We start from the raw sequence: 26,804 nt of genomic DNA on the forward strand, positions 1-26,804 counted from the left end.
GACCCCTTCATAATAAAAGCATGTTCTTCACCTGCACTAATCAGGCTGAGAACACGCTGGGCTGGAGTCACGTGATCGACTTGTAGTTCAAACACAGCTGTTTCCTTTCCTGAGTTCTTATCACATCTCCTAAACACATTTCCTCCACCTCAGAACGTTTCTATCAAGGAAAAGTGCTTAGGAAAGGAGGTAGAAGACCACTGAGTGTATGTGAACGTGAAGGGCTTTTATTGTGAAATGCAGAGTAGGGAAAAGTTGTTCCGCACATGCGCGGTAGAGATCCTGCCTGAGCAGAGACTAGTCAGTTTAATAAGTTTGATGATTTGTTTAAAATACAGAACAAAAGTAAACAAAGTAGGACGGTAGGGCATCATGGCGGCTTTATGAACGGTAAGAGGCGGGAACACGGGGGCGACGGTCAGAGGGAGGACATCAACAGGAGGAGGACCGGAAGCTGTTTGAAAGCCGTGAGCGGGAGTTTGTCAGCAGGGGGAGAAACCGGCACCCGGAGCGAAGACATGGACCCCCTGCAGGAGCTCCTGGACCGGGTCAAGCCCAGCACCGAGGCGGTGAGTCCCAGTCTGACCCTGTTTGCCCGAACTGAGCGATAAATAACAGTCTACGTACACGCACAGCCCTGCGTACGTAGACTGTCTGCGTCATGACGTAAGGCAGAGCAGCAGCCAATCGCTGTTTCGAGCTAATTCTATAGCAGAAATCCACACAGAAAAGAGAATATAAGGATGTGAGCCTGTTCTACATTTATTATTGTGACCTCCGACCTGCTGCTTTGTTTCTTTAGGAGTCCCTGTGGTTAAAGAACATCTTCACCTCCATCTCTGAACACCTGAGTCCTGTGGTGTGTAGCTCCGCCCCCTCGCAGACAGGTGAGTTCCTGTTTGTTTGAAACAGCTGGCTGATAAATCAGCTGTACTTTAAATCCTTAATGACGATGTTCACTTATGAAACCAAATACTATTTAAACCATTATTTAAACAGTGAAAGCAGGGCTCACCTGCCCTCACAGGTGTCATCAGAGCAGTCCAGTGTGTAGATGTGAGTGTGGTTCAAAGGTCAGAGCCATGAAGGTGACCGACTGTCAGTGAGGAACAGGGAGGACTAAGAGTCTGAGGATGAAGAGCAGCTGCTTCCTCAGGTGGTCCCACCTGTTGACACATGTCACAAAATCAGTTTTACCCCGGTTCTTTTTATTCCTCGAGCATCCAGAGATGGCACCGGACTCAGTAGTCATTTTCACAAAATCTTTATTCATCTTCATTTATCTTTACTCTTCTTCATTTAAGCATGCACTTCTAGAAGGGAAGACGAGGCCGATGTCCCTCTGCAAAATCTTCACCCCTTTGTTAGTTACAGCCAGCTTTATAGAAACGTCCCCATCATAAACCCCCCCCACGGTGTGTCTGTGTCTATGTGCACGAGCACATGAATGCCTACATGTGCGCATTCCCGCGTGCCTATATGAGTGCTCATGTGTGAGCGTGTGCACATGAATAAGTGTGTGCGTGACCGTTAAAACACTGTGGGTGTAGGTGACTCCCTAGAGGTCATAAAAGCCCTCTCACTCCCAGACCACAGGTATCCAGTTACAATGTTGAGACCCCCACCCACACATCCTCTGGGGAATTTCCACTCAGCATTAACTCCTCTCTGTTTTACTTTCACAGCTCAAGTGGGGGAGGGGTCTCCTACAATAGTTCTACATTATATTTTAACACATTTCTAAACTCTAAAATAAGCTAAACATTCTACACACACCAGCTCTGGTGTCCACTTCAGGTGTTCTCAGTGGGCGGGGCTTCAGTTGTTTATGTTTGTGTTTACCCTTTAAATGTTGTTTTCCCAGGTAACCACGGTGACCTCAGCCTCTTCGATCTGAGCATGTGTGCGGTGCAGGCGATCCAGCAGCAGATGTGTGTGGCCCACAGCTTACCTGTCAGCTACAGGTAACGCCCGCTGACATCATCGCTGTAGCAGGTCACGTGACCTGGCCTTACCGCTGTCCTCCCGTCTGTCCGCAGGCTGCTGTCCGTCTCCCAGCTCGTCTCCCAGCAGCACCTGGCCTGCGTCAGCAACCTGTCCTGGAGCACCAATCAGCAGAGAGCCTGGGCCAGGGAGGCGGAGCTCGCCGTGCCGGGTCAGAGGGCGCTGCCGAGGGTCAACCTGCTGCTGATTGGCTGTCTGAGAGAAGGCCCTGACGGAGAGTACAGGCTGACGGACGCCAGCGGCAGCGTCACGTGTGAGGTGAGTCAGAGGGGGAGGAGCCTAACCTTAACCCATGGTCCATCAGCTGGTTAGTTCTCAGGAGCTTCTTCACAGCAACGTCACTAAACCGGATCTGGTCAGAACTGATGGTAACGAGGTCACAACAAACTGCAGGTGTTCATGTGCAACGTGAATGAAATCGAATTCCTCTTTAATTCAGCTCATTCTCTGTGCAGGGACACAAGTGCTGATAGAGTCTGGTCATCACACGCTTCTCTGCTGATGTTTACATCAGCATGAAACAAGCAAACAAGCTCAACAGCTGACTTTCATTTCTGTAACTCAGAAACATCAGGACTTGTTAAATGTGAGCTGTGTTTATATGGATTCACTTAGCTGATCGATAAGTAAGGATGTAAAGACAGAGTCTGTCAGCAAGTGAGTAACTGTGCTGGCACAGACGTGATGACAGCAGAGCTTTATAAAGATGTGGAGCCTCCTCCTCACATAAAGTATACAGATAGCATCACCTGCAGTAACCTGACAGATTACAGTCAGACAGCTGCAGCAGGCTCAGTGTGGTCCTAGCATCACCGCACGGATTAATGACTCACAGGTAGGGCTGCTCGATTATGGCAAAAATGATCATCACGATTATTTTCACTGACATTGAGATCTCGATTATTTGGCGATATTTATTTAACAATAACAATGTGTTGAATAATGACTTTAAAGTTTGTCAAAAAATAATATAAAATAGTGCAAATACTGATAACAGTGCAAATGTTTGCAATATAAAAATGAATGAAAAATGTAAACATCTGTGTTTAGTGAACTTTGCAGTGTTGCTCTGTGGTGCAGCTACACCGTAGCAAAGTTTACACACTGTGTCCACTTGATCCACGTCTGACTGAACCCATAATGTTTCCACACCACTGAAGGTTTTTACCTCTTTTCAACCAACGGCAGTCACTCTCCTCTCCAAATAACTTCTGCTGAGCTTTCCGAGCTTCCCTCGGTCCTCTTAATCAGCGGTCCCCAACCCCCCGGGCCTCGGACCGGTACCGGTCCGTGAGTCGTTTGGTACCTCTTTTTGTTGTGACATGTGTTCGAAATGCAGAGAGGTGCGCTCGATTTACCACATGGAGCAGCGCGAGAGTAAAGCACGAGGGAGGGGCTAATAATCGGCTCAGTAATTTTTAATGATCGTTGAAAGCCCAGATCGTAATCGTGATTAAAATTCGATTAATTGAGCAGCCCTACTCACAGTACTTGAAATGTGCAATTCCCTTGTTTTCTTATTGCTATTTATTCTATTCTTCCCTTTTCTATACTCTGTATTTGTATATGTGTATATTTCTGCTCACCTTCTGTAACTTCTGTCAGTGCTGGGCTGCTGGAAACCGAATTTCCTGGAGGAACGCAGCCGAGGGATCAATAAAGTTTCATCTAATCAGATCAGATTAGATTAGATCTGACCTAATCTAATCTGATCTGATCTACTGCAGCTATAAAACAAACGGCATCACTGCAGATCAGAGCTGATGAAGCTGTCATCATCAGTACAGGCTTCCAGCATCCACCCAGGACACACTCCGCCACTCTCTCACCCGCCTCTCTCTCTCTCTCATCCAGTGCCTGTCTCTCTCGCCCCTGTGGCTCCATCGTCCCGTTTTCCTCCCTCACTGGAACTACATCCCCCACAATGCATCGGGCCAGGAAGAGGCCGCAGGCTTCTTGGAGCTGATTGGCTCCCCTGTCCTGTTGTGTCCTGGTGCTGAGCAGGGATTGGCTGCTGCTCCTGGAAGGGTGGAGCTAAGCGGAGCGGTGGGAGTCGGAGAGGCCGGCAGGCTGCTGAGGCACAGGTGGGTCACATGACCTCTGAACTGCAGTGGAGTTTCTGAGCAGTGTGTGTGACAGATGTGTGTGTGTGCTCCAGGGTCAAAGGTCAGCGGCTGAGCGTGTTCGGAGAGGTGGGCTCAGTCTGCCCTCTGCTGGCCGTGGCAGGAACGACCTTCTTTTGCTTCACGCTGACGGATGAGTCGCGCTCGCTGCCCGTGCTCGTACAGGTACCAGCTCTCTGAGGATGATGATGGTGAGGAGGGACGATGAAGCTCAGTGTGTGTGTGTGTGTGTGCAGGACAGCAGCCGGCTCAGCTGGATCCAGCGTGTGTGTGTCGGGCAGAGCGTGTGTGTGACAGCTCTACGTGTGTGTGCGCTACGAGGCTGGAGAGGAAACAACATCCTGTGTGTGACGAAGCGCTCCGAGCTGCACGCCGACTACACGCACACACAGGAACACACACAGGAACACACACACTCTGAGTCCCTGCTGTCACAGCCTGCTGAGGACGACTGTGAGGAGGCGGAGCATGAGGAGGTGGAGCTGGACCAATCAGCTGTGAGGATAAAGCAATCCAAAGTCATCAGCTACCAGGTGAGAGTGCTGTGAGCTCTGATTGGCTACCACAGGTTTGTACCTGTGTGCTGATTACTAAGCCTCCTCTGCTGTGATAGGGCACGGTGACTGAGGTTGTGAGTGAGGGGGCGGGGCTCTACGTGCTGGATGGGAAGGTGGGTCTGTGCGTGGCCTATCAGCCGGCGGCGAAGAGGAAGCTGAGGGCGGGAGACAGAGTGGAGGTGAGTCACATGATGTGACATCATCATGCCCGTTTGTGTTCGTGGCAGCCACGACTAATAAAGTTTGATGGTTCCTCCTCCTGCAGTTGCATCACGCCCACTTCCTGTATCGGCCCTGCCCGGACTTCCCTCCCAGCATGCTTTGCACCTGCCTGCGCTCCAGCCTGAGGGTGACGACCTTCAGCAGGGCGGGAGGCTCGCCACCCGACAACCGCTGCCCGGGAGATGGGGCGTTACCACGGTTACTGCTGCAGAGAAACACAGATGTGTCCGATTACCTGTGGACCTGTCACCTAAGCTCGCAGCTGGCACACAGGTGAGGCTCCACCCACCACCACCTGTCCACAGTCAGAGACAGCAGAGCCTAACCTTTGTCCTCCTGTCCTCCGCTGGCTCTGGCTTGTTTCCTGGTCCTGGTTCTGGTCTTGGTCCTCAGTCTGGTCCAAGGTGTGTGGAGGCAGCAGTGTGTGTGCTTGCTGTCCTGGAGGCTGATGGAGACTCTGAGCAGAGCTGGAGGACGAGGACGCAGAGACATCTACGCTGAGATGCTGGACGAGCCTCACACCTGTCCTGTGACGCAGGTAGGTCCCACTCTCACCTGTCTTCCTTACAGGTGAGTGTGGAGCATGCTCAGTGTGCTCTGTGTCCCTGCAGTACAGCGTGTCCTCGGCGGTCCGGCAGTACCTCGGTGTGTCGGAGCTCCTGGAGTCCCTGCAGACTGGCTGCTGGTCTTCGGCCCCTCTGAGCTCTCTGCTGCCCCCTGATGGCTCCAACCTGACCTCCGCCCAGATCAACGGGTTCCTGTCCTGGTCTTGCAGGACTCTGTCCTCCGAGCCTCGGGGTGGAGACGCTGTCAGGTAAGGTGACAGCAGCTCCCACATGAAGTCATGTGATTACGTACCAATGATTTTTGCCGGTTTGTGTGTCAGGCAGCGCCCCCTGCTGCTGGTCGGCGTGCTGGAGCTGCCGTCACAGACGTCTGAGTTCAAACACTCGATGCAGCTCAGAGACGCCGCGGGAGCTGCAGCCTGCGTGCTGACGGAGAGCAGCGAGGAGGAGGAGGGAGCGCAGAGGGCGGTCTTTAACAGCGCCTGGATCGGTACAATGCACGCACACAGACACACACACAGGGACACACAGCTTTATTCTTTAATGTGTGTGTGTGTGTGTGTGCTGCAGGTTGTCTGGTGGGTGTGGTGCAGTTCACCATGGTGACAGAGAGATTCCTCCAATCAGATTTCCCCTCCTACCAACACCTGGACCAGGACAGGTTCATCACACACAAACACTGCAGGTACACACACACACAACCTGCAGCATGCTGACTGCTCATTGGTCCACTCTCTGTGATGTAGGAGGGCGTCTGATTGGTTCAGGGTGTGAGCTTCCTTCCTGGTTGTAAACATTATGAGTTAAATAAAGCTGGGTTCAATTCACAGGGTTTACCTGCAGTTCTCTCTGGACCACCTGCACATCCTGAGTCCATCTGTTGCCATGGAGACACACCTGAGACACAAGGGGAAGGAGCCAGGAGGGGATGTCACTGCCAGGAAGCAGACAGTAGAAGAAGAAGAAGAGACTGCTGGGAGTAAGAGGAGGAGAAGAGAAGAAGAAGAAGCCAACTCCGGCAACCCCTGGCCCTGTGTCTCCATGGTGATCAGGGTGGAGCAGAAGGAGGGTGTGTCCTGGAGGAATACAGGGGCGGAGGAAGAGGATCAGGAGGCAGGGCTGAGACTGTGCTTCTCAGTGAAAGCTGCTGTGATTGGTCCAGTGGTCAGCTGGAGGCGGGACCCGAAGAATGAGCCAATGACAGAGAAAGAAAGTGAACAAAAGCAGGAGAGAAAGGTGAGAGACGCACCTGTGTGTGTTTACCTGAGCTCACCTGGATACACAGTTACATGTGTGTGTGTCTGTGTGCGTGCAGGTGGTGCTGGTGTTCTCAGGTGTGTGTACGCGGTGGTTTCCTGTCCTCCAGCCTGGGTGTTTCTACAGACTCATCGCCGCTAACACTCAGGTAGCAACCCAGCTTTGATGATGTCACTAAGGGGCGTGGCCAGAGGTCGGTCTCTGCTCTCTGATATTAGTACACATGAACACGTTTTTCAGCTTTAACTGTAGTTGTTCACACACTGAGGTTAATTATGGAGTTCCACAGGGTTCAGTGCTTGGACCAGTTCTGTTTACATTATACATGCTTCCCTTAGGCAGCATCATCAAAACACAGCTTACCTTTTTACTGCTATGCAGATGACTCCCACCATTCCTGTTTGTGGGGAGTTGATCTGACCTGAATCCTTGCAGCTGATTGGCCCATGTGTCTGTCAATCAGGATCCCAGTGTTCTGATTGGCTGTGGAGTTTCTGAGCGCAGTGGGGTGGATCTCCACGCTGAGTTGACCCTACAAGTCAGACGTGGTTGGAGATTCCACACTCTGACACGCCCACTGCTGCTGCCCACCTGCAGACAGGTAACACTCGGTTTGCTCCCCGTCTTCCTCCAGGACCCTTAAACTTTTTTTATAGAGATTGACAGACCATGTCACTTTCACGCATTGCATTGTGGGTACAAGTGGCAACAAAATCAAAACACTGCATTAAGCGCTAGCATTTCCAGCACTTTGGGGTCCTTCGGGACTAAGTAAAGAATACAAATACAGGCCATTTACCGTTTATTTAGCTGTTGTTAAATATTTTATCTCCTGTACAGGCCAACACAATCTGTTTGTCGTTTCAGGTTGTAGTGTTACACTGTGGAGGTATGTGATAACGACAGGAGAGGTCTCTGTGTCTCACTCCAACAACTTTTTTATTTGACTCTCAGAACTTCACATATATTGAGCGCCAAAATCTCCACCCCAACACTTCCGTTCAACTTGGGTGTGAGTGGAGCCACCTGGTGGTCCGCCACACATACCCCCCCTTGAACACACAGTTAGGTCCCTATTCAGTCCAGGACCCTGGGTCTAAGCAAACGACCCGAACGACTGAACCTGGGAGGGAGAGAACATGCAGAGGAAGGTCCATCCTGTGAACGAGGCTGGTGAAGGCGAGCAGGAAAGGCAGGAGGAGGCTCAAACGCCGGTGGTCCGGGGGTAGTCCTGGGGGGAAAACCAGAGTCTGTCAACCCCATCGAAGGAGGGCGGCCACGGCGAGGGGCCTGGGCCGGCACCACATTACTGTCCGGAAGAACATGTGCAGGTTTAAGTCTGTCAACACACACAGTCTCCCTTCGACCCCCAAAATCCAAAACAAAATGTTTCTGGCCCGGTTCAATAACCCTGAATGGGCCGTCATACAGCGGCCGCAGCGGTGTCCTGTGGGCATCGTGCCTGACAAAAACAAACTTAGCAGTCTCTAGAGTCTTTGGAACAAAGGTTTCAGGCACGCAATGGTGCACCGGACCAGGAACCCGAAGCGAGTGCAAAAGTGGGTTGAGAGATAGCACCGATGGATCGAAGCAGGGAGGAGGATTTTCGGGCAAGAATTCTCCAGGCACGCGGAGGGGCTGACCAAACACTAGCTCAGCTGGGGAAGCGCCGAGATCCTCCTTAACCGCAGAGCGCAGCCCAAGCAAAACCCACGGGAGGCGGTCAACCCAATTGCCATCCTTTAAGGAGGCGCGAAAAGCAGCCTTAAGCGACCGGTGAAACCGTTCACACATCCCATTAGCTTGCGGGTTGTATGCGGTTGTGCGGTGGACTTTAGCCCCCAGTCCATCAGCCATGGCCGACCAAAGCTCGGAAATGAACTGGGGGCCTCTGTCTGACGTAATGTCCGCGGGTGGGCCGAAACGCGAGACCCAGCTTGACAAAAATGCCTTGGCCACCACTGCTGCGGTAGTGGACGCCAGGGGAACCGCCTCCGGCCACCTGGTGGTCCGGTCAACAACAGTCAAAAGGTGCGTAAAACCTTGTGACTGCGGCAGAGGACCCACCAGATCGACATGCACATGATCGAAACGTTTGCCGGGTATGAAGAACGGCTCCAGGGGCGCCTTGGTGTGTTTATGAACCTTCGCTCGCTGGCAGGGAATGCACGCCGACGCCCATTCCTTAACAGATTTGCGAAGGCCTGGCCAAACAAATTTAGAGCTGACCAGTTTAACAGAGGCCCGGACCCCTGGATGAGAGAGAGCATGTACCGAGTCAAAAACTTGATGACGCCAGGAAGCGGGAACCACTGGGCGAGGGCGGCCGGTGGAAACGTCACAGACGAGGAGGGGACCACCGTCCTGCACGGGTCTGTCCTCTAGTATGAGGCCCGTCTGGGTGGATTTAAGCGCGAGGATGTCCGGGTCACCGCTCTGATCGGCAGCCATGGCGGAGTAGTCTATGCCGAGAAAGACGGGAGAAACCAGCGCACGGGACAAACAGTCAGCCACATGATTGGATTTACCAGCCACGTGCCGAATGTCTGTGGTAAACTCAGAAATGGCTGCCAACTGGCGCTGCTGGCGTGCACTCCATGGATCAGAAACCTTGGACATGGCAAACGTCAAGGGTTTGTGGTCCACGTATGCGGTAAAGTGACGACCCTCGAGAAAAAAACGGAAATGACGAGTCGCCAGGTGGAGCGCCAGTAGCTCCCTGTCAAAAACGCTGTAATTGCGTTCGCTGTCACGTAGCGTACGGCTGAAAAAGGCGAGCGGTTGCCAGACACCCGAGATTCGTTGTTCCAGCACCGCACCCACCGCTATGTCGGACGCATCGGTGGTCAACGCAATCGGCGCTGAGGGGGATGGGTGGGCCAGAAGGGCAGCATTAGCTAACGCTGACTTAGCATCAGAAAACGCTTGGATGCTTTCCGGAAACCAGTCAACGGAGTCATTAGCTTTTTTACCTTTTAACGCCCCATAAAGGGGCTTCAGCAGATGTGCCGCTCTGGGGAGAAAACGGTTGTAAAAATTCACCATCCCCAAAAATTCCTGCAGTGCCTTAACATTCGTGGGACACGGAAAATCCGAAACAGCTCGGACTTTGTCAGGCAACGGAACCGCGCCCTCGGCGGAAATACGGTGCCCAAGAAAATCAAGAACGGGCAACCCAAACTGGTATTTAGACGGATTAATAATCAGTCCATGCTCCGCCAAACGCTGAAAAACCTGCCGCAGATGGAACATGTGCTGCTCCTTCGAGCTGCTGGCCACCAGTATATCATCAAGATATACAAAAACAAAGGGCAGCCCGCGCAAGACCGAGTCCATCAACCGCTGGAAGGTTTGGGCGGCACCTTTCAGGCCAAACGGCATGCGCAGAAACTCGAAAAGGCCGAAAGGTGTAATTACGGCGGTTTTGGGGACATCCTCCGCGCGCACGGGAACCTGGTGATATCCCCGTACCAAATCGATCTTCGAAAAAACCGAGGTCCCCGCAAGATGGGCGGAAAAATCTTGGATGTGGGGAATGGGATAACGATCGTTCTCTGTGACATTATTAAGACGGCGGAAATCCCCACAAGGTCGCCACCGACCATCAGATTTAGGCACCATGTGTAACGGAGAAGCCCAGGCACTGTTCGAACGTTGCACGATGCCCAGACGCTCCATGGTGGCAAATTCTTCCCGAGCGACAGCCAGTTTGGCAGGGTCGAGGCGGCGCGCGCGCGCGAACACCGGGGGCCCTACTGTAGTTATGTAATGCTCCACCCCATGCTTCGTCACAGTGCTCGAGAAAGTGGGGACAGAGAGTGAGGGAAACTCAGAAAGCAAACACTGAAAAACATCACCCGAATCTACTGAGTTAGCATGCACCACGGGCTGAGCACCCCGAGTCAAACAGGGTAATGAGGAAAATGACACAGCATCAATTAAACGTCTGTTAGCAACATCAACCAGCAGTCCGTGAGCACAAAGAAAATCAGCGCCTATTATAGGCACAGAGCTAGCAGCAACAACAAAGTTCCACTGAAAGTCACGGTCGTGAAAGCAAACAGTCACCAACATTTCACCGAAGGTTTTGATGGGAGAGCCATTAGCCGCTGTTAGCAATGGCCCGCAGCCCTCAGCTAGCCTGTCCGAGCCAGCCGGGGGAAGAAGGCTCTTCTGTGAGCCGGAGTCCACCAGGAAACGCCTCCCCGAGCGTGAGTCCTCTAAGAAAAGCAGCCTTTCCTTGTTGCCAGCGGTCGCGGCTGCTACAGAGCGCTGACATGCCCGTTTCCCTGGGTCTGGAAACTGCAAGGCGGGAGACAGCGCCGTGCCTTCGCTCCAAAACGCTGGTGATAAAAACAAAGCCCTTTTCCGCGGTGCCGCCGTGCAGCGATTCCGGCCACTGTGGACGAGTCGGAGGGCCCCTGGAGCATCGGTGAGGGGGCGGGGGAAAACGCTGGTGAGTCCTGAACAATCGCCTGGACGCCGAAAGTCCTGGTAGCCAGGAGGATGCGATCCGCCTCTTCCGCAAGGGAGCGGTAATCCTTCGTGGCCAATAGCGGGGAGTTGGCAAGGCCAGCGCGCACTGGAGCCGGCAGCTGTCGGAGAAAGAGGTGGGTGAAGAGAAATCCTCCGTCATCCGCGCCCAGCAAGGACAGCATGCTCTCCATGAGCTCGAGAGCGGTGCCGTCGCCCAGGCCCGCGAGGGAAAGGAGTTTCTCGGCCCGCTCAGCATCAGAGAGGGAGTGACGCCGCAGCAGCAGCGCCTTGAGGGCGGCGTACTTGCCTTGGGCTGGGGGGTCCCGGAGGAGAGTCATCACGCGGCGGGTTGACAGCGGGTCAAGTGAGGCCACCACATGGTGGTATTTAGTATCGTCGGCTGAAACTCCACGAAGAGCAAACTGAGCTTCTACGTGCACGAACCATGAAGGAGGATCGTGAAGCCAAAAATCCGGCAATTTAAGCGCCACAGCAAACGCAGCCATCGGCGGAGGTGAAAGTCCGGCGGCAGCCGATGCTTCCAGGCCGGAGCTGGCTTCGTCGTCGAGCCTTAGCATGTTCGCTACAGGGGTCACCAATGTGGAGGTATGTGATAACGACAGGAGAGGTCTCTGTGTCTCACTCCAACAACTTTTTTATTTGACTCTCAGAACTTCACATATATTGAGCGCCAAAATCTCCACCCCAACACTTCCGTTCAACTTGGATGTGAGTGGAGCCACCTGGTGGTCCGCCACAACACAACATTTTCAGATCTAATAGAAAAACAATGAGTGTTTCGTAATTCATTCAATTTATTGTCTTTATTTCTAACTGGCATCATTGTTTCATTCTATTATAGAATCTTACAAGAAAGAGGCAACATTGTAAAAATCCATCAGCTTTATTAGCTGCTTCCTGAAAAACAAATCAACAATGCAAAAAAAAGAAGAAGAAAAAAAACATTGCTAACAACATACTGGAAAACAGTCATTCATCACTTGCTTGCTTCAGTACAACCCTTGGGCACATATATGCGGACGTTTCGTGGCTGTTTCGATATCGCTCTCTCTCTTAACCAATCAGATCTGGCTGTGGTAGCAGCTTTAAACTCGGTGTGACCCAGGCTGATAGAGGGGCCAGTCTGGATCACATTCCTGCATTTTGTTTCTGGTTTTCCTACAAAACACAACAAACATTAGCCCGCAAAGCCACAGTGAACAAAGCAGCATAGCAACGAATTCAATTCAAATCAATATAAGACTTATTTGTAACCTACATCAACAATCATGTTATGATAAATTACGTAGTAACTACAACAGAAGACTTAATAATACAACACAGTTAATAATACAACAGCTTCTTGCCATTTTTGTGTTTGTTTTTATTGTTGTAACTGTTTACGTGTGAAAGCCTGCGTGCGCTAGTACCTCTTGCCACTCGTTCCCACAATCCTTTGTGGTTTTACCCCAGAATGACGTCATATTTTTAATGTCTCTTCTCTGTGTTTTCAGGCCGTCCCACCCACAGTCTTGTCCGTCTCAGAGGTCTTAGACTGCAGGTAAACTGCTCGTCCCTCACTGAGTCGCCCCCTGTGGCCATCCGAGGAACTGCAGCTGCAGCCTGCTTTAAACTCTTACTGGTGTGTGTGTGTGTGTGTGTGTGTGTGTGTGTGTGTGTGTGTGTGTTTCAGCTCAGAGCTGGTGTGTTTTCAGGGTGTGGTGTCTGAAAGGATCAGTGTGAACAACAGGACCGCCCACTCTGGACACACACACTCAGGTACAAACACACAGGTGGTTTGTGAATCAGGCTTTTCTGCTGTGAAGTTGTAACATGGGGATCTATGGGGGCGACTCACTGCTGCCTCTGCTGGACACTAGAGAAACTGCAGGCATCAGTGCTTCAGGTCTGAGTCTCAGTTCTGACTGTTAGCTCAATGTGTGTGTGCAGGTGTGCGTCTCACTCTTTGTGACCAAGCTGGGAGGAGTCTGCAGGTGTACCTGGACTTAAGCCACACCCCCTACCCACCTGGCCTGTTGCCGGGTAACACTCTGCTGTTGTCTGGTTTCCAGAGGAGGCTGTCCAGGTGAGACACACATAGACAGGCTTATAAATGTTTGGACTCTTTATTTGGACTCATTTCCAACAAGGTCAGCCCCAATAAAGTTATGGATCATCTTGCATCAATAGGCTGCTGGTTTTCTTTACTGGTTTCAGGTGTTACCAGCAAAATAGTTGTTTGATCATCTGGAAATGTACCCAGATTTATTTATTTAGACAGAGATCTTGACCCCCCAATGTTCAATACAAAGTCACGCCCATGGTTACGTACCTGTGCGGTTTACCTGTGTGCGTGTGTTTCAGGACAGGAAGTGTGTACTGCACGTACTTACCTGTCAGCTCCATAACTGTGGTCTCCCTGGGAGACACCAGGTAAGTTTACAGGTAAAGTCTGGTTCACGTGTTTGTCGTGCTGTTGTTTATTTGTTTGTTTGGTTTCTATCAGCTCGGCCCAGCCTCCTCCTCCTGCTCCCATCATGCACCTGGGTGAGTGGGCTCTGAGCAGCAAGCAGAGGTGCGCTGTGGGACAGGTCAAAGGTCACGTGGTGTGTTTCCTGTTCCTGCAACTGCAGTGGAGCTGCTCGCTGTGTGGCAGCGTGTACACACAGGTACTGCATAAAATACACACAGTGTGTACAGGATGTGTTTAGTTGTAGTTTCTCGGGTGCAGTGAAAGTACTCAGTGCTTCATGTGTTGTTAGCGTGTTGGTGGCGTGTTAGTGTTGGTGCAGTAAGTAAAGTGTCGTTTTGGAGGAAACTGCTCACGATTTCAGGTGTGTGTGTTTACCTGTTGCTCTCTCTCTCTCAGGGCTGCAGCAGCTCTCAGTGTCACTCGACCTCGTCAGTGTTTCAGTCCAAAGCAAAGTAAGAGCAGCTTCCTGTTGAGCTCACCTGCTGATACGTGTTAATCACCTGGATGAGTCAGGTGACAGTCACATGATCAAACCATGTGGCTCTGCTCTTCGATCAGGCTGGTGATCGATGACGGGACAGGTGAGGCTCACGTCTGGTTCTCAGCTGCTCTGGTTCCTGCTCTGCTGGGATTGGCTGATGCTCAGTGGGAGGGGCTTCAGAGAGCACTCAGGGTCAGAGGTCACATCAGAGTCTTCCCTCGTGGGCAGAGCCAGGTCAGTAGCACCTGTCAGGTGTATATGTTTACCTGTCACAGGTGAGTCACGTGCTCATCGTCGTCTTTAGACTTTATTTTGTCTTTAAAATTTAAGATGAGGCTTTAACTGTGAAAGGACACATCCTGTTTGCATCCTGGTAACAGCTCCGTCTGCTCACACCTTACTGCTGAACTGGTTTGGGGGCGTGGCCACTTCCACCTTTAAAAGTCTGTAGGTGTGACGGACCCACGCTGGGCTCACGTGAACAGGAGGGAGGGGCCTTACAGCCGTGTGTTTCAGCGAGACTCAGGTCGTGCCCCTGACTCCACCCACTCGACCTGATGAAGCAGCAGGTGGTGTAGTTCTTAGGGTAATGGAGGGTGGAGACCACAGGGGAGGGGCAGGACAGCGAGAGGCATTTAGGACTCGGGTCACACCAGGAGAACCCACAGGGCCCCTCCACCCACAGGTGGAGCTGTGTTAAAAGACTGAAACGTCCTGTGGTCAGAGGAGGTGAAACGAGAAGAAGATGCAGCTACAGCCCAAAGAACAGCGTCCACACAGTGAAGCACGGTGGGGACGCTGTGGGGGGGCCACCACAGAGAGAAACAGGCGTCCTGCAGGACGTTTCCACAGGGCCGAGCCGTGAGTCTGCAGAGACATAACCTCTGTGTCTGTCTCAGGTGTGTGACGAGGACGCTGACGACTTCCTCCTCCACTTCCTGTTGTGTCTGTGCAGCAGTGATGTCATGATTCGGCCGCTCAGCCTCACCTGCAGGAAACACACCAACCAGAGACCAGAAGGTAACCCCACCCTCACACACCACCCTCACCACCCTGACTGCAACCTTCAGAGTGTGTGTGTGTGTTTCAGAGGTGAGGAGGTTCACTCGAGGAGACAGAGAGTTCCTGACCAGACTGGCTCCTCCCCTTCAGCTCACCTGTCTGCACCTCCACCCTGACTGAGCTCCACCTGCTTCGTTCTGACTTCATCTGTTCTACGTGTTCGTACAAATAAAACTTTATAGTTCCTCCTCCTGTCACATGGTATCTCACCTTCACTGACCCTGACGCTGGTGATCAGGGTCAGAGGTCACACGAAGCTCTCTGGGTTTAACAGGTCATGTGACCCTTCTACAGGAAGTGATCCCTGTGAGTGGCGCCCACATCGGAGACGTTCTCAGATGGTGATTCATGAAACCTAATTGGTAAAACTAAACACTGAACGTGTTTCGGTTTGTTTACAGAGGTCAGACGGTGAAAGCTTCAGCCTGACCAGGAAAGAATCAGTCCTCTTTAAATCACACTTACTTTAAATGAATTCCTCCTCACCTTCATGTGTTTTGTATTATTGCATCTTATACTGAAAGAGTTCATCCATCGACACATTTGAATCCTGCAACATTTCACCGTGTCAGTTTGTCATGAATTGGACTATTTTAGGATTTCAGTTCATCTTTCCAATAAAGCTGGCAGCTCTGAAACAGCTGTTCTCTCTGAGGCTGTTTTGCATGTAAATAAAAGTGAAATAATTAAATGTTCTGTGAACAGACCGTCCAGTGGAGCTCCTCAGGGCTCTGTGCTTTCACCACTTTGTTTTCTATGCTAATGAGTGTCAGAGCACGTCAGCATCAGTCCTTCAACATGGTCACAGCCTCTGATGAAGGTGTTCAAATGTGGCTTTTAATCCAGGTTTACACTTAAACAGTCTCCATGAAACGGGCCTCTGCCCTCATTCATCCTGGAGATCACTCGTCTAAACCAACCAACATAAAGAATGTGATGTTTTCAAAGCGAACACGCACAAACAGTTGCTATGGGTACGATTAAATGTAGGAGCGATGATTTGTGAAATCCTACATGTGTGTTCTAACATGCTTTAATGATGGCACGAGCTGACAATGAATAACATAAAGTTAATAGTTAATCTGCAACAAAACTTTTTCACCGCTTCAGTTTTTGGTCTTTTCCACATACGGTTGTTGTTGTCATGGAAACAGAAACCAATCGGGCCTTGGATGGACGTCGGGAGTTCTTAACAGCAGCTCGTTGTTCATTCTGATGTTGTTTTTTAATTATATTTTATATTTAATATCATATATTGGCCGTTTTCAGCTTTATCTGAAGGGCCACAGGTCAGACTCCACCTGGGCCTGCCGCTCTCAGCCTCACTCTGAGGAAGCCCACAGTCTCTCACAGTGGAAACTACACCGGGGGACCCCATCCTTGGGGTGGACCCATTTTTGTTGTAGCGTGTTTTGGGGTTTAAAAGCCACAGAGACGCGGTGCTTAGAAAAAATGCATTTCAGCTGTGCTGATGCTCCTGACACGTTGGAACGTTGGGTTGTGTTGCGTGGTTGAGAGGAGGCGGCAAAACACCTAGCAGGCTAGTCGGAAGAACACACACCCACGCTGGTATCGGTAATCCACGGTGGTTCTTTAATACGCCTTCTTCAACAACCATATAAAAGCCCGGCTGAACGGCTGCGGCTCAACAACATAACGCCCAGCGTTCATACAACCCAAGCGTTGCAAACAAAACAAGAAGAAAACGTAAATCCGTCCCTCGTTAAGCAGAAGCGTGCAGGCACGTGTCCTCATAATCCCAGAGAGAGAGAGCAGCGGCACAAACTGATGACACCATCAACCCTCGACTTGGGTGTCTTAAAGGGACACCGCACCATAGTGGCTGTCACAACGTATAAGACTGGGGAAACCTGCATTCAGCTGGACCTGAAAAACACTATGTCCAGATAAACACAATCAACTTTTGGAGAAAAATAAAAGATTCTTCATCAGACTAACAACTAAAAACATGACACTTACCTTAACAGTATGGGCTACATCAAATATATTCAAGACCGACAACAACACTTCTCACTGCTGCTAATTTTAACAAAACAAAACAAAAAGTAGAAAAAGGCAATTCACCAAGTCTTGAAAAGTAAAACTGAAAAATAGAAACACAGAATAAAGCATCCATCCAGATCTTTACCACCAACAACATAAAATCTATCTTGATTAAGTGGCCTAATTCTCCAATAAATGAGCAATAATAAAGTAAGAAAAAATAAGACATTCAATTTATGGACGCTCAAATTAACAGAGCGACATTAAACGCACCTCATTGCCTGCCGTAGCGTTCTTCGCAGCTGCACTTCACCTCAAAGGTCGGTTAATACATCGGATTGAACTTAACCAAAGTCCAATTAAAGGAAAATAAATGTTTCTAACAAATACAATGAAGAAGATTAAAATAATTCACTGTCAGTTACTGTCGCTGTGAGTTTGACGAGGTCAGCTGCTTCATTTGGTTCTGCCTAAAGTTCTCTCAGTGATCCAGTGTTTATATGATAAGATACGTGTTTAATGCAGAGAGTTGGAATTACAAGTTGGTAAGAAGCTTTTTAACAAAGGTTTGATTTAAGCTTTAAGTTCAAAGGTGAAAGAAATTTCACCTTTGATGAAGGAAGATCAAGGCTAACAAGGACATAGGTCAAAGGTCAAAATAAGGTGAGAAAATATAATAGATATATATAATCAATCAATAAGGTGAAAATATCAGATAAAAGGGTTTTTTTGGTTATAAGGAATAAAGAGGTCAAAGGTCAAAACAAGAGACACTGGTAGAGACCTCAAATCATTGTTACTGAAGAAGGAGGAGTTCTTTAACAGTACGACATTGATAGAGTTTGTTTGTGTGTTTGAGAGTTCAGACTGAAAGGGAGCGCACAATCGTGTGTGTGTCTGCAGCTGTTGTGTTGTTGCTGCATCGTTGCCTCAGGGGGAAAGTTGTGTGTGTGTTATGCAGACTAGCAGAGACTGCAGCTGTCAGCAGCCACACACACTTTCTATTCTTCAAATCAAATCACAGTGAAACATGTTCACTGACAGCTCAGCTTCAGCATCGTCTTCATGCTGTGACTGCAGCCGTTCAACTCTGTTTGTCTTTAACCCAAATCATCACAACATGCAAATATAATCATCAAAATGATGTGACTGGAAGGATGCAGCAGTCTGTGCTCCACCTTTCTCCTCCACACCTGCAGGTGGAGAACATGGATGCATGAATCTCTACAGAGTTCTTTGAATATTATCCGTCTCATCAGTTTTCAGTGAACAAAACTCCTCACAGAGCCAAAATAAGCAGTTTGTATCCAACATAACTCAGCTGGACTCTGATGCTCCGTATAACAGCCACACATGAGTCTGGATTCACTCAAAGCATTGAACAAACTTTATTGGAAATGAAGCTTTTGGACATTTGTTCTCTGATATTTGCTCTTCAGCTCGAGTCTCCATCAGTGGGAACATTTCCTGATTCAACTTTTCTTCTGTTCAAATCAAACTCCATGAGAATCAAAGTGTGAATCAGAGTCCTGATGATCAGATTCTATAGAAACATGGAGACTGTAGAGGATTTACACTCAATATGTTCATTTGTTCCCTTCAAGAAAAATCAATCATTCATCCAATTAAATCGGTCGTTGATCAGTTTGATTGACAGGACAGATGATCAGAGGTGCAGAGTTTTTACCTCCATCATTAGGACTGGGACAGAAGTATGGGTGGAGTTTGTGAGTGAAGGAGCAGCCAGTAAAGGAGTAGATCAGAGCTGCAGCACCTACATCATAAAAGGAGACCAGACCCTCCTCATAATCCACAAACACCCCCACCTTCTCAGGACCAGGATGGAGACAGAGGGGGACTGGAGGACCAGCAGCAGCTTTGTACTCATTTCCATTTCTCAGCACTACAGTCCAGAAACCATCCTGAGGACTCAGTGTGATTTGTCCCTTCCTGTTGATCGACTCTGTGGCCACTCCTAAATCCCACTCAGTCTTTCCTTTAACCTGAACCTCAAAGTAAAATCTGCCTGAAGAGAAACTCTGCTCTCCTAAAACATCAATATAGTAAGAAAATCTCTCTGGGTTGTCTGGAAGTTTCTTCCTCACATCACTATGATAAACTTGTTTTCCATCATCACACAGGATGAGAGCAGGATGAGCTGTATCAGGATCCAGAGTCACATCCACCTCATGCTGCTGCACCCTCTGCAGCTCAGCCTCAAACAGCTTCTTCTTCATGGGTTTCCAGACTGTCTCCTCCAGCTGAGCCACAGCTCTCCCCACAGTCCCCTCATATGATGGTGGATGAACTCTGACCTCTGTCCAGTCTTTGCTGGGTGGAGCAGCTTTCAGAGAGGAGACGCTTTGCAGGAGGTGGAGGTGGTCTTCAGAGCGTGAGAGCTGCTCCACCTCAGAGCTTCTCTCCATCAGCTCAGAGATTTCCTGTTCCAGATCTTTGATGAGACCTTCAGCCTGTTTCTCTGTAGTTTCCTGTTTGTCTTCGATCTCCTTCATGAGCTCCTTCAGGCGTCTCTCAACAGACTCCATCAGAGCCGTGAGGACCTGAACACCTTCTGCTTTCTGTCTGTCTGCAGCATCTTTACTCATCTTCACCGACTCTGTGATCTCCTGAATCTTCAGTCGTCTCTTCTGGATCATCTGCTGAATCTCAGCCTCTGTCTTCTCCAGCTCTGCCTTCTTTCCTTCATATTCTTCTCTCAGAGGAACAAACTCGTGGTTCTTGTGGTCTAAAACAGAGCAGAGCATGCAGACACATGTCTGGTCGGTCTTACAGAACAGCTCCAGGAGTTTATCGTGCTTCGTGCACATCCTGCCTTCCAGGTTCTCCACAGCATCAACCAGCTGATGTCTTTTCAGACGTTTCACTGTCAGATGAGGCTCCAGGTGAGTCTGACAGTAGGAGGTCTGACACACCAGGCAGGACTTCAGGGCCTTCAGTCTGGTTCCAGTGCAGACGTCACAGGGAACTTCTCCTGGTTTGGCAGCTTGTTGCTCTGAGCTGCTGCTGCTGGCTTTCTGCTGAGCTTCACGTCTGAACTGAGCAACCATCTCAGAGATGAAGGTGTTGACCCTCAGCTGAGGTCGAGTGTAGAAAGTCTCTTTACACATGGGACACTGACAGCTCTGATTCATGTCCCAGTGCTGACTGATGCAGGTTTTGCAGAAGTTGTGTCCACATGGTGTAGAGACTGGATCAGTGAACACATCCAGACAGATGGAGCACAGAAACTGATCTTCAGATCGCAGATTGCTGGCAGCAGACATGTCTGCACTCTGAGGGAGAAAGAAGAGAAACATTTGATTCAAAATTCACTTTAAATTTCATTTTACAAAGAGAGAAACAAGCGTCAGTAGTCTGAGGAGCTTGGAGAGAAAAGCGTCTGGACTTCTTTGAGTTTCTTGAAGACGTTTCATCAGAGAAGCTTCTTCAGTTCTCAGAGTAACTGGTGGAGACCCAGCAACACACTCAGACACAAACTGGTTCATCCAAACACAAACCTAACATCGTAGTGTCTGCTGTACAGTGCAGCGTCCAGATGGACAGGATCAACGTTTGGGGATGAAGATAAATACAGTCGTTACAAAGATGTGAAATTGTTTCTCTGTTTTACAGAAGGTCCAAGATTCATCCAGATCATTTGTATACTTGAATAAATCAGTTTGTTGGATATTTTCCATCAATCACTGTGAAGTAAACTTCGACCTTGTTGGTGACTGAATACTTCTTATTGTACGTCCAGATCAACGAGCCATTAATATTAAACAGTGACTGTTCCAGTAGAGCTGACAGTGAGGAGGACGATGAATCACAAACCTCAGAAATGTGTTATTAACTGTTGATCCAGTATTTTAATGGCATTGATGAGAACATGTTTATTCAGAGGTGTCTGTATATTTGGTCCATTTGTGCGTCAGTAAAAACTGTCCTGTTTTCTCTCACAGATACTGGAACATCCTCACAAACTCAGGATGTGGAAGAAGATGAACTTTTCCAGTCACTCGCTGGGATACATCATTCATGTTATTCTGGATCCTCAGAAAACATTGATTTATTTTTGTGTTTCACATATTTGTTTGTCCAAATCAAAGATTGATGTTAGTAGAGAAGAAGCCACCATGATAAAGCCTGTGTGTGAAAACGAGACCAGTGGATTTGATCAAAATCCCATTTAAGGAGGAATTCTGTCCTCCAGTTTGTTTAAATAAGCTTTGGGATTAAACAGCATCATCTATGTTTGTGTCTGATGACATGTTTGATCCAGGTCAGCTTGAATATCACAGCTGATGTGTGGAACTCTGACATGTTTAAAGCCTGATTATCAGGATGATTCAAACACATCTGTCTAAATAATGAGATTCATGTTTCCACACAAAGTTATAAAGTGCAGCATCGACTGTTTTCTGAATGATTGAGGATCATCTGTGACTCTTACAGGATACACTAAGTCAGATAATCTTTGTAAAATGTGTGAATGACTTTTTGAAGTACTGACCAAAATCTGCTGGTTTACAGTATCAAAGGCTTTATATCAATAAAGAATAAATAGGTGTTTTCACGTCTGTAATCCTTATGATCAATCAGATCCAGAATCAATCTAAGAGGAACAGGAAGTGATGAATAACCAGGAAGTGTGGAGTCAGTCTGAAGTCCAGAGCACAGCCTGAGTCCACAGTCCTGAGCAGAGCCACAGTGAGGCTGAAGCAGCAGCTCGATGCTCCTACAGTGGATCTGTGGTTACATGAGCAGATTTCTATGGATCCAGTGTGACTGTGATGAGTCCTGATGAAGTGAACAGAGTGAAGATTTGTGTAGAAACAGGAAGTGTGATCAGCTGCACTCACCACTGTTGCTGAGAGGAACCTGATGGACTCCAGTGAATCTTCTTTTAGAGACAAACAGGACTCGACTGCAGCTCTGCTGCTGCTCTCTCACACTTTCACTTCTGCAAAATGACGTTGGGCTTCTTGTTTTTCAGCTGTTGCTCCGCCTCTTCCTGCCTCTCCCTTTACAGGAATCAGCCGGTCTGTACTCAGTGACTGTGTGCAGCGGGTGGGAGGAGTGAGGAGTGGTGTGTGGGTTCACACAGTAATGACGGCCTCAGGTGATCAGCAGAAACTCACCTGGATTTCCTTTTTCCACAGCAGACTGAGAGCTTCAGGTGGACCCTGAAGGAGGTCTCAGACACAGGTGGTAAAAGTACACACAGTCTGTACTGAAGTAGAAGTACTACTGTTAAAAATACTCCAAGTACTAATTCAACTTCTTTACTCAAGTAAAAGTAAAAAGTACTGGCTGTGAAATGAGAGTAAAAAGAGCTGATTCAAGAACATTTCTAACACATGTGTCTATACAAAGCTAACTGAACCATGTGCTGCATCAACGTGATAATAAAATAATATTATTCACTTTGTTTCTAATAAATATTCCCAGCTTGAATCAGACAAGTTGAACATGAGCAGAGAAAAAGAAGGAAATCCAAATATTCCTGTGTTCAGTTTTCTCCATTTACAGGCCGACTGTGCCTCTAAACAGGAACATGAGCAGGAAGAGGCTGAAGTGGATTCAGCAGGTGGAGGATGCCTAACATCAGCTGGAAAGATTTACTGTGACGTTTGTTTGCTGTTTTCGCCTCGTGCACGAGAACATCACCAAATAAACTCCAGACAGTTTTTAATATTTCACTGTTCAAGAGCAAAAAGACTGACGGACTGTGTTTAAGGCCACCTCACAAATGTCACACATGAAATATTCAGTGTTTATTTGCTGGTTTGTTGGCAGCAGCTCCTTAAAGTCTGTCACACATCTGTTTGACCGTCTCCAGTTAATCTGAGACACCAGTTAATCTGCAACAGCAGCATCAGGCGGCTCAGCTGATCTCTGGTGTGTAGCTGCTGTGCTGCGCTCCCATTCCTCAGTGAAAGCAACAGCAGAACAAAAACTCTCTCGATCCACATGTTTGAAAAGAAAGCTTTTAAACAGATGGACACACTCAGTAAAGGACAAAGAAAGAAGTAAGAAAAAATTAGAGTAAAGAGTAAAAGCAGGAGCAACTGAAACAGGCTGCATGCTAGCTGACGCATGCTAGCTGACGCATGCTAGCTGACGCATGAGCACTAGAACTGTTCAACTTCATTGTTATGAGTTTAGCACCGAGTTACATGAAATCCTGCATCAAAAAGAACAACACAGCGATCACAGACATGTTTCTGCCAACAAACCAACATTAACCTAGAAAAGCCTCTAAAACAACCTGCTGTGGTTTGGGGTAGATTCCTGAATTTACCAGGTGCACCTGAAGGCAGCACAACTTAAACCGTAAATAATGATGTAGGTGCGCAAATCCTTTTCAAGCATCACACCATCAAATGAGCCGGCTTACGTTTGTTGCACTTCTACACCAAGTTTTACGCTCGCGTTTCTTTGTTGCTGATTTTTGTTCCACAAACCAAAAGAACAAAGATTCAACCTTTAATATATTTTCATGTGTGTTTCAAGCACTGTGACATATCACACACACACATGCTGAGTGTGTCACTGATAAAGCTGTGACACAGCAGCTCACTCAGTCCAGTCCAGGTAACAGACTCACCTGTTAGCAGCAGCTCTGCCCTCACAGAGCTCAGCTGCTTATTTCAGTCAGCAGGAAACATTAATATTATGGACTACAGCCGTCTGTCAGGGCCGTTCAAGGACACAACGTCACACACAGGTTTAAACTGTTAGACTCATGAATACCCACAACGTTCGATGCACATTTCTCTTTAACAGGAGCAAACGGCCTGATCAGATAATATAAGAACTCATAAAAGCTCATTTATGTAAATCTCTGCTTGGACCAGTGAAACAGTCTCACACTGATTAAACACCATCACTACTTCAGTAATGACAGAGGGGCGTAGGCGTGCTCGTGGGACAGCTTCCTCCAGCTGTGGAAACCAGATGTGGAAGCAGACTCCCTGATGTTGCAGTCCAACACCAGTGTGAGCAGAGAGGACTCAGCTGCTGGGCGGAGCTTATCTTCCTGTCCTGTTCAAATCCAGCATGAAACTCTTCTTATGTTCCCTCTTCAGTCTGACCACCACCACCTGGTTAGTGAAGGGCAGTCAATATTTTAGAGGTTAACCAGGACTGAAAACCATCCCACAAACATCTGGAACTCTCACATGAATAAAAAAGGTGCTCTGTAGTCTCAATATCACTGTTGCAAAAAGTGTGTTCGTATCTATACTGAATTTCTTGTGAAGACAGTCCTTGGACGGGTATATGGCATTTAAGATTTTAAAGTGATTTGCTTTTGCTTTTGGTGGAATTGGAAAAGAAAGATACTCAGTCAAAAACCTCGAATTATAATCTTTAAACAAATATTTTCTTTTTAATTGAGAAGGAAAAAGTTGTTTGGTTAGAATTTTGCATGTCTTTCCTTCAAATTGATGATCATCAATAATTAAGGACGGCTCACGAATTATAGAGGAAGAACAGGTTAAACTGGCTTTAGCCATCTGAATCACTGCAGGGGGAATGGCTTTCACAACTTTAGTGAATTTACTTTGAGTACATGGTAAGCCGTAATTATCTATGAATTTATTATACGATAATAAATTGCCGTCATTGTCTAAAAGGTGTAAAACGGTCCAAATTCCACGATCCATCCAATCCTTATAAAAGATGGATTTTCTTTCTATCAATACACATTGTTGTTCCAAATCGAGTTTATATGTGGAGAAAAATGATGCTTGTAAATCATTTTCCAGTACTGGAGAACCTGTTTGTGAAAATTGGATAATTTAATTGGTAATTTGGAGATTTCAAAGTCACACTTTAAGAGAAATTCAATGCCACCAAGCTTCTCAAAGATTACTTTGGGGATATAAAACCAAATACTGTTTGAGTTGTTTATGAAAGACTGCAACCATTTGAGTTTGATGGAACCATCATTGCTTCAAAATCCATCACAGTCAAACCTCCTTCTTCAAATGACTTCACTACATCATTCTTCCTAACATGTTGCTTGTTTCTCCAAATGTAATTAAAGTTAATTTGATTTATATTGTTGATTAGTCTATTGGAAATATATCAGCATTGTGATGGATAAATCAGTCGAGAGACACCTTCTGTTTTAGTAAGCAAGATGCGTCCAAAGATGGAGAGGTGTCTTTGTAACCAGCTGATTAGGATCTTTTTAGATTTCTGGGTAATATACTCAAAATTTAGTTTCTCTCTATTATCTGTGTTCTTTGAGATTATAATACCCAAATATTTAATGTCAGTTTTAATAGCTATGTTAAGAGAGCTACTGGGTTTACAATCATGAATAGTTAATAATTCACATTTTCTAAGATTCAGGTACAAACCAGAGGCCTTTGAGAAAAGTGAAATTTCATTTAGTGCGAGAGGAACCTGTGACATGTTCTTTAAAAACAGTGTAGTGTCATCTGCTAATTGACTTATGATCAACGGGGCTCCCATCAAATTCAGGGGTTGAATGTTTGGATTGTGTTTCATGAAAGTAGCTAAAAGTTCCGTTACAATAATGAAAAGTAACGGAGAAGCTGGACACCCCTGACTCCTCGACTGATGTTAAATCGTTCAGACGTTCCAAAATGTAAAGAAACAGAACTATTGATGTCAGAGTATAATAGAGAGATTAAATCTGTGATTTTTTTTTACCAACACCAAAATAGTGCAGAGCTTTTAAAATGAAAGGATGTTCGACCGTATCAAATGCTTTATAAAAGTCTAAAAGAATCACACCATCATCTTCAATTAAGTGATTTTAATCCAGTAGATCTAAAACCAATCTAATATTATTGTGGAACGATTTTTTAAGGAACCCAGATTGTGTTTCACTAATAATCTGATCTAAGCCGTCCTTTAATCTGTTTGCAATAACATGAGCAAGAATTTTATAATCTGTATTCAATAGAGTAATTGGTCGTAGATTATCGATTAATCTTTTATATTTACCAGGTTTGGGAATAAGGGAGATAAGACCCTGTTTCATTGTCGTTGCTAATGTTTCATTACTAATGATTTCACTAATTGTTTTGAAGAAAAATTATTTTATTTCTTTCCAGAAGAATTTATGAAAGATTGCAGTCAAGCCGTCCTGACCAGGAGCTTTGTCCATGTTCAGTTTGTTTAAGGCTTGATCTCAGTCATCCAGTGATATGTCAGAATCACACATTTCTCTGAATGCAGAATCGATTTTGGAGTATAAGGTTCAGTCTGATCAAAAAAAGTTAATGAATCAGTAATTAAATATTCAGATGAGTATAAATTTGAATAAAATTGTTGTTTTTCTTCCGCTATAGTCTCATGATTTGTGCATTCCTCCCCATTTACGATAGATGTATTAATAGATTTCTTCTCTTGCCTCCGTTTCTCCAGATTGTAGAAATATGAAGCACTTTTTCACCTTCTTCTATCCATTTTGCACGAGCTGTAATGTAAGCTCCATCAGCCTTTTTCTTGTATAGATCATCTAATTGAGCCTGTAAAGACAACAGGGATTTCTTATCAGCCTCTGACACAAACTGTCTATTACAATAGTTATTTATA

The 26,804-nt window shown here is 47.4% G+C and overlaps 1 protein-coding gene and 1 pseudogene across 6 annotated transcripts; one reads left to right on the top strand and one right to left on the bottom strand.

Moving 5' to 3' along the window:
- Positions 1–238: 238 nt before the first annotated feature.
- LOC113019577 (CST complex subunit CTC1-like) lies at positions 239–21,801 on the top strand. 5 transcript variants are annotated; one of them, XM_026163349.2, is made up of 25 exons: positions 240–569; positions 803–887; positions 1,865–1,964; positions 2,040–2,262; positions 3,859–4,088; positions 4,163–4,292; positions 4,364–4,660; positions 4,741–4,863; positions 4,950–5,179; positions 5,300–5,444; positions 5,518–5,720; positions 5,793–5,962; positions 6,043–6,157; positions 6,303–6,708; positions 6,788–6,877; positions 7,193–7,330; positions 12,720–12,766; positions 12,899–12,984; positions 13,156–13,291; positions 13,570–13,638; positions 13,712–13,874; positions 14,075–14,130; positions 14,237–14,393; positions 15,059–15,179; positions 15,250–15,928. In XM_026163349.2, the coding sequence occupies exons 1-25, from the start codon at positions 384–386 to the stop codon at positions 15,339–15,341; spliced, it is 3,798 nt and encodes a 1,265-aa protein (XP_026019134.2). In that variant the 5' UTR covers positions 240–383; the 3' UTR covers positions 15,342–15,928. The 5 variants fall into 5 exon arrangements, with proteins under 5 accessions (XP_080155588.1, XP_080155587.1, XP_026019134.2 ...); XM_080299462.1 differs by lacking the exons at positions 15,059–15,179; positions 15,250–15,928 and adding an exon at positions 21,188–21,801 and having other exon boundaries at positions 239–569; XM_080299461.1 differs by having other exon boundaries at positions 239–569; positions 15,059–15,928.
- LOC113017952 (E3 ubiquitin-protein ligase TRIM21-like) lies at positions 16,794–22,226 on the bottom strand (annotated as a pseudogene). The gene is made up of 2 exons (XR_013906732.1): positions 22,088–22,226; positions 16,794–20,518 (listed from the first exon to the last, which is right to left on the bottom strand). The product of XR_013906732.1 is annotated as an E3 ubiquitin-protein ligase TRIM21-like (transcript).
- Positions 22,227–26,804: the final 4,578 nt, after the last annotated feature.

The sequence above is a fragment of the Astatotilapia calliptera genome, chromosome 3 (genome assembly GCF_964374335.1).
Source record: "Astatotilapia calliptera chromosome 3, fAstCal68.1, whole genome shotgun sequence".
In the NCBI taxonomy this organism is placed as follows: domain Eukaryota; kingdom Metazoa; phylum Chordata; class Actinopteri; order Cichliformes; family Cichlidae; genus Astatotilapia; species Astatotilapia calliptera.